The following is an 8,351-nucleotide window of genomic DNA, read 5'->3' on the forward strand; positions in this document are numbered from 1 at the left end:
GCTGACCGAACCGCAGACACTTTGTCTGCCACCCGGCCATAAATCTAAGTGTGCGTCCTGGGCGACGCACTCGTCCTGCAATATATGTATATAGAAAATGAAATGATTGCGAAGCATCAAAGTGTTGGAGTTCACGGTGCGCCAGCTGAGAGTAATGTCTTCTCTGTTTTCCATATTTTTGCTGCAACAGCCAACCATCAGCAGCTGGCGGCCAGTTAAATTGTTTCAGCTCACTCGGTTATTAAAGTCGTTGAAGAGCGCAGCGGAAACTAAATGGGAAGTGTATTAGCTGGCAAAGCGGAAACGTATTAACTGATCGCATATCTCGGCGCCTCGTTCAGCATCAGCACCAATGCCGAAAACGACACCGGCATCGCCACCAGCAACGGCAGCTACACGGCTATTGCTGGCTGCAGCAGGCGCCACTGCAGCAGGAAACGCAGTTTTGGCTGCCCGCCCGTCTGGTCATCCATTGACGCAGGTCCGCAGCTGCTCGCTTGCCCTAGCCCCAACCAGCCCCAGCCAGCCCCATCACGCCACATTGCCAGCCTGGCAAGGATGCTCTTAATTTATGGCATTGAACTTTTATTGGGCGAATTTCTGTTCATTTCCATGCGTGTATTAAGAATAATGGATGCATGTGCCGGAAGTGCTTCATTTGAAAAGGGGCGAATCTGTTGCCAGTTTACCCAAGGCTATATAGATGCTTATATATATTTGTGCACGTAGATACCTATATATTTATTTATTTAAATAAACCTGTTTATTCGCACTGAGTAATTGACTGAGTGACTCACTGATTGATAATCCACGACAGCTCTATTCCTCTATTTATCAAATATGAATAACTGAATATCTGATCACATATTATATATGATCTGTATATATCTAAAGTGAGCTAAATGTCTCACAAATTGAAATACGCTCCATGCGTGCTTATTCATTGATATGAAAATATAATATCGGTCAGAGAAGAGGTCGACAGATATAATTCATAAGTGAATTTTTCTCTATTGCAGACTTTTTCTTTATTTCGCACTGTCTCTCACTTTCATTCTCTCCGCCTTTCTCCTATCTGCTCCATCTCTATTCTCCTCTATTTGATATCAGCAGTATTTAAATTTCCTTTAAATATTTAGCCTGCCTAGCACAAAATCGAAGCTTCAGCTGTCAGTAAATATATAAAATTAAATTAATTACAAAATATTTTTGCTGATATATATTAACAATTGTGCAACTTCATTAAATTTACGCATTCATTTATCACGACTCCATTTCTGCGAATTCCATACAAATGTGCAAACAATGCAATGTTGTGGTCAGCAGTGGCCTATCCGAGCACAATTTGGAATGACATTCAGTTGCAGAAATAATAAACTAAACGATCTTGAGGATAATATGTGAACTAAATGATCAGCTCTCTCTATTAAATTATCTTTTATCTGTTATGCTATGAGCCAAAAAAAGTCTATGAATATTTTATATTCTTTGTATGTTAAAGTATGCAAAACTTGCGAATTATAAATATTTAGTTCGTTTGTTCACGGAAGTCAAACTTTGTTAGTCTGTGCAATGCATTTCAAGTTCATTTCCAGGTCGTATTTAACAAAACTCAATGATAAACTCACTCGGCTGGGTTGGTAAATTCAATAAAAAATCACAGTGCGAAGTTGAGTGCAAAGAGTTGCATTTGCCACCGTGCAACCGCTAGGCGTTGCAAGTGCGTTTATGGTTTGATGATTTACAGTCACAGCCATAAATATTCGCACGGCCAGTGCGCACATTATTCGCGATTTATGCTGCGCCGCCATAATTCATGCAACAGCACATGTAAAATTTATGCAATTATTAATTTAACACTCCCACGCACCACGCACCACCCCCATCCTACCACCCTTTCGCTCAGTACCACCTCCACACCCTGTTCACTCTAACGCGTATTATCAGCTGAAAACTGGACACAAAGGCAGATCTAATCTGACCCAGCTAAGCGTTTTGGCCGTACAAACCAATTTGGGGCGACAATGCAACAAATGAACTGCTGGCAGTTGGGCTCGTTGCTGGGGCTAGCTCACCCACCCACTGCACCGCCACTGCACCGCCGACCGGCTGTGGAACCATAATTTACCCGACGAGCAAAAACACTCACGAAAATAATAAATGTCCAATATGTTAGCCTGGCTGGCAACATGGCAAAGTCGGCAAAAGAAACCAACGCCCACACAGCACAAAATCGACAGAGGCAACTGCTGTAACAACAACAACAACAACAGCAGAAGCAATAACAACAATGAGAAAAAAGCTCATTCATTTGGCATGTGTGAAACAAACAGCAGCTCCAAAGCGTGGCAGCCTAGATGTTGAGGCTGGGCAGCGGGCTACGGTCCAGTGAAGGTTCGTCCTGGGGCTGGAAGTAACTGCCGCAGCTCTTAATGCAGGCCACCTGCTAGGCTCGAGTGGACAGAGCGGACAGACAGAGTTCGGCTAGAGCATGGACAGCATGTCGCTCCATTAATTTGCCATAAAACAGAAGTGGACTAAAATTTGTTTGTAGTTGTCGTTGTTGATGTTGCTGTTCTTGTTGTTGCTCCAGCAAAAAATTACAAATGACACCAGGCACTACTGCCACTACTGTGACTCCAGCACAGGGCCGACCAGTCCTTGCTAATTTATGAACCTAACAATTTTGATGTTCTGTAAAGTGTCCACAATGACATATTGAGAACAGCACAAAGAGTAGATAGAAAAAATTAGGATATTAAAAAAACATATCTACGATTGAGAACATTATCCGGGAATGCATAAATTCAAAGGGATTAGAGCCTGGATCCTTTTTATGTCGTTGCATGTCAAGTAACGCGAGCTTACTTATTCCAAAAATAACTAGAATTTTTTCCAAATTTAATAAAATACTAAAAACAGGAATTATTAAGGCTAAAAGCGTTGATTATTAATTTCATTGAAATAAAAGTTATTGAAATTCAAAAGGCTGGGAGTTCTGCCAAGATTTTCAATATTGAATAAATAATAATAAATAATGTTTTTTATACCCTGATATAAGGGTTTTGTGCAAATGTATGTAACAGGCAAAAGGAGCCATGGCAGATAAAGTAAATATGTGTATTGTTGATCAGGACGACAAGCCGAGTCTATTGGGACAATGCTGTCTGTCTGTCCGAATGTGTGTACGCGTCGATCTCAGCATCTCCAAGAGCTAAAGACTTAACATTCTTTTTGTAGATCCGTTTATAGCACTCGCTTATCATATATTCAATAACCATTCACAATTTTTTTTGTTATCGATTAAAAACTTAATTGATATGCAGTTATTAAATTATATCTAGTACGGCTTAAGAGCTAGAACCTCCAAATTTTGTATTTATGTTTATGTATATTTTCTACAATTTTCATTTTTGTTATAATTTGCATACCGACACCAAATTTCGCCAAAATATTGAAATTTAAGTTCAGTTGGAAATAGGGTCAATAAGTGAAGTAGTTCGCATTTCTACCGAACCAATACAATATGTAAATCATATGCTGAACATTTCATTAAAGTCCATGAAGTAAACCAGAATTGATGAAACAAAACGATTGGCCAATTTGCAAAAGCACATGTCAGCAGCGCCACGCGCACGCATTTTTCCTATGCGTGTGCACACACACATTCAAATTCTTTTTTATTCGATTCGGAGTTGGTAGAGACGGCACTCGTAAGAGACAAGTTGTAGGCTCGAGCCCAGGCGGCGAAGGGTCGTTGTTTTTGTTCTTTTTTTATAAATTTTAGTTATGGTAGAGTTGATGCGCGTAATGTCACTTTTTATGTGTTTTTTTTAATACTCGATACAAACTATTGAAAATAATAAAAACGCTGACAGGACTGGGATCACGGTATCTACTGGTTGGGCACCCCGACTAGAGCTTTCAGACTTATTTAACTATTTGCTAAATTATTTTTGAACGAATTTCAGTTTGTTTGGCAAGAATTCTAAAATATTCGTTTCAAAACAAGCTTCAAACCTATTTCTGGGGTAGACATTTCAAATATTTGTAAACAAAGCATCGGCTAAAAACCCTGAGCTGAGAATAGACTACTTACATACATACTGACATACATATACTCCACTCTTTTGCCAAGCTTTTTCGAGTGTTTAACACATAATTTCAGCTCGCATTTTTATAATCAATTAGTATGTTTGTCAAAAAAATAGCGATTATATATAAATTGTGTGTGGTTTTTTTTCAATTTTGAATATTTACCTTTGAAATATTCCGGTTATAGAAACAATTATATCAAACGCAATTGCTCTATCTGGATCTGGTTTTTTAGTTTTCCTAAGAAATTATCTAGCGTCTTATTTCTTCTGTACTTGCTTACATTAGCATTAATTCAAATGTATTTTAATATGTGTAAATCAGTTTTATATTCTCAAAACTTAACACGAATCTGCTCGTTGATTGACAGCCCAAATGAACTGACTTTAAAACTGTTGAAACAGCTCCCTACCTTAGCCAAAGCTCCAATTTAACAACACATCTATGAATATATTCATATTCATAGACATATTAGTGCCTATATTTTAATGAAATTAGTATAGTATAGCCTATGCATACATATTTGTATATTTATAATATCACAAGAGTCGATTTAATATATTTTATATGGCTTTTCCCTACATTATGCTGCAGCAAGAGTATAAGAACTGACACAGCATAAAGCTGTCGATACTCGTTTCACAAGAGAGACTAGTTTAGCTTCACAAAATGCTGAATAATAAAATACTTAGAAACAAAAGTACTGTAACATCACCTGCCGTTTACTAAGGCATTATATACGCCGTAGCGTATCAGCGAATATTTTAATTCATTTTGAATATTTTCCCTTTGTAATATGTAAATAATGAATTCATTTTGTTACCTCTCCGTTTTAGCTGAATATCATTTACAATAATTGTCACTTTTTCATAATCACTCGGAAGTATTGAGTATTTTATTTAAGATATACAATTAAAAAAAAATTTTATAAGGCAACTAAATATATGTATTTGGTTTTGAGTAATCGAAATACAGTGAGAGAAATGGAACTATAAGTTGCCAATGCAATACATTAGGATATCAGACATAACTTTTGTCTATTGATATGTTAATTAGAAAATTATATTTTTTATGACTGATTATATGACTTAAATTATTGTGTGCATTTCCAAAATTCAGAAATGAATTGTTGCTTTTTTGCCCCATACTCTCATAAGTACTCTTCATATATGGAAACGAACTCTTTTAAGAGTTGGAGTCGATACTCTTCCGTATGGCACTCTTGATCATTTCATCGAAGTGTTGGATATTTGTCAGGGTTGTCAAGCTTTCGGCACACTGGCCGGCATTTGGAGCACTGCTGATGACACCGTACAGATAGTGGCGAGATCGATCGCGGGAGAAGGCGGGTGTCTCTCGCTTCGCCGTGAACCCGCCCCCGCTGTCGCCTTGGCAGGCCAGCGATCTGCCCTGTGTGAACATGCAGAACTTATCGGAACTTATGTCCCGCAGATGGGTGAGGCACACGGAGTTCATTTGCGATTTCGCTGGCACAAACTGCAGCTCGCGTTTGTCCTTAAAGTTCCATCCAGCAAATTGACCTTGCACTTCGTTGTTGATGGTCTCCTTTTCTGAATAGCTGAAGAAGTCCACACACACCGGTCGGATGACGTTGCTCAGCATGTATGGCCTACTTAGAAAGATCAGCGCCATATCGTTGAGGTAATTATCCTCCCGGCCCTTATAGCCACTGAAAGACGAATTTGTATTAGGCTTGTTGGTGTAACAATAAATATAAAATAAAATAAAATATCTTGCTTAGAAACAAGTTCTCTTCTTCCTTTTTGAAATGACTTAAAATCGCAATACTTACGGAGCAACTGTGATATTTTCGACCTGCCGCCTCTTGTCCTCGTTGGTGACATCGTTGTAGCCCCTATACAGCTTGGCGGCAACCACACGAAACGTGTCGAAGCTGTAAGTCTGCTCGCTCACCTGGTTGAACACACAGTGGGCAGCCGTGATGACCAGGTCAGGGGTGAGCAGGGAGCCACCGCAGACGAAGTTGTATTTCTTCTCGTCGTGCATGACGTAAATACCCACATGCCATGGCACCACCGTGTTATTGATCGAATAGCCGTTGGCCGAGAACTGCGTGATGGGGGTCGCAATCTGGCCACACTCCTGTTCGCACGGCAGGCGCCCACGACTCCAGAACCCACCGGGCAAGCATTTCATGGGCGACAGCGTAGTGCTGATTGATCTAAACCCGGTTGCGCAGTTGAAAATTACCTCGGTGCCAGGCGGATGGTAGCGTTCGCTGCAGTTGACCGTTTGACCCTCGTAAGTGCATGTGGGAGTAGTCGAATACCCATGGAGTATGTTCTTGGAGCGGCCCTTGGAGTCACGCAACGAGTCGCAGTATTCTGTGAGACAACGATATTCTTCATTAGAAACAAAGAGGCAGCTGAAGTAGACCGCTACTCACTCACGCATTTCGGTATGACGTCTGTGCTCCACTGTCGATTAGCACAACGGCTAATCTTTGCGCCCTCCAGGACGTAGCCGGAGTTGCAGGAGAAGAAGACCGTTTTCTTGATAATAGGCGGCTTCAGGTAGGCGCCGTGCTGATCCTTCATTATGGGAAGCTCATCGCCGTGAGGCAGTGGGCAACCAATCTGGTCTATCGGCAGCAAGATCGGTTGCTGTGTGGGTACGGAGGTGGTGTTGCACAACAGAGGCGCCTCGTCCGTGCCGTCGAAGCAATCCGTCTTGCCATTGCAAATCAGATCGCCGGAGATGCAGCCGCCACTGGCGCACTTGAAGGCGTATCCTGGGCACTCGATGTGTCCGCACAATTTGACAGATTCGTCATAGCCATTTACATCTCCGCAGTCGTTCTGGCCATCGCACAGATACTTGCTCTTCTCAATGCATATGCCAGACGGGCATTTGATCTCCTCGTTCCTAGAGGTAACAAAAGCATTTTTTGATCTGAATAATCCCAGCACTCTGGGTACTCACAGGCAGTTTTCCTGCAGCCGGACTTCGAGTTCGCGTACGTCGTCAGCAGATCCGCAGCGCAAAAGCGTCTCGTCCGAGCCATCGGCACAGTCAATTTTGCCATTGCACGCTGCCGTGCCGATCACGCATGCGCCATAACTGCACTCGAAGTAGGGCTTCGTGCAATGCTGTCGCTGGGACACACAGGTCATACCCGTCTCGTCCGACCCATCGGGGCAGTTCTTGGTTCCGTCACACACCTCGAATTTCGAAATGCAACTGCCATTATCACACTCAAATTGGATGGCACCACAGGCTCCATGCACGGATCCTTTTACGTATAAGAAAGTTTGAATTTAATTTCGAAAAATTGTATTTAACGTGAATTTGAGATCTCATGAATAAGTATTAGGCATTCGCCTAACGTTCTAAGTTGTTATAGCATGCTTAAGCGAGGCTTATCTATCGCCAAGATACACCGGGCATCGAATCCGAAAACGAAAACAAAAAATAATAACAGAGAGCTATTATACATATATTGTTGAGCTCTGCCTCATGTCATGCTCTCTTTCTCTCTCTCAATCTTTCTCTCATATTTCTCTTTTCTTGATTAAAGCAAATATCTGACAATCTTGACTCGATTGACGACCCCAGGTACTGACTCAAAGCAGACCTTTGCATTAACACACCAGATATGCAACGAGTGAGCGCATGTGCACTTATTTTAAGCCTAAGTAAGATTAATATTCTATAATTTACTTACTTGCAGTGAAGCTTAACAAAGTCACGCAGATGCATAGAAAACGTGACTTTAAATACTTCAATACCATATTAAATATTCCCAAAGTGTACTATATATACATATATATATATATATAAATATATATGTATATATATATATATTAATATGTCTTTTGCTGTTGTTATATATATTAATCCGAGTTTTGACTGAGAGAACTGTGCTATCAGGAAGCACTTGTCCGATCGACAGCACAAGCTAAACTGAGTTGGAAAATATTAAAGCAGCAATTGATATGAAAGAAAATATTTGCAGAACGTCGAAGTCTAAATACCCTAACACTCAGTCTTATAAGGACTTTGCTAGCTTAGAAAATATAATTTTCGTATTATTTTTATTTCATATGTCTATTATTTATAAACAAATTGTGTCAATTTAAACTGTTTTCATTGTGTTTATCTGGTACATTTATATTGCCAGTAAGAGACTCAATATACACTGCCTTGGCACGAGAATAAATTAAGGTTGTTAAGTGCTAAAACAAGTTTTCAGCAGAAGATACTCAGCGGATCTC

The 8,351-nt window shown here is 40.4% G+C and overlaps 1 protein-coding gene across 1 annotated transcript; it reads right to left on the reverse strand.

The window, feature by feature from the left end:
• Positions 1-5,075: 5,075 nt before the first annotated feature.
• On the reverse strand, positions 5,076-7,887 carry LOC111595196 (modular serine protease). Its single transcript, XM_023308791.1, has 5 exons — positions 7,802-7,887; positions 7,060-7,369; positions 6,524-7,002; positions 5,909-6,461; positions 5,076-5,785 (listed from the first exon to the last, which is right to left on the reverse strand). The coding sequence occupies exons 1-5, from the start codon at positions 7,866-7,868 to the stop codon at positions 5,281-5,283; spliced, it is 1,914 nt and encodes a 637-aa protein (XP_023164559.1). The 5' UTR covers positions 7,869-7,887; the 3' UTR covers positions 5,076-5,280.
• Between the last annotated feature and the right edge of the window lie 464 nt (positions 7,888-8,351).

The sequence above is a fragment of the Drosophila hydei genome, unplaced genomic scaffold (genome assembly GCF_003285905.1).
Source record: "Drosophila hydei strain 15085-1641.00,03,60 unplaced genomic scaffold, DhydRS2 tig00000063-arrow-pilon, whole genome shotgun sequence".
NCBI lineage: Eukaryota > Metazoa > Arthropoda > Insecta > Diptera > Drosophilidae > Drosophila > Drosophila hydei.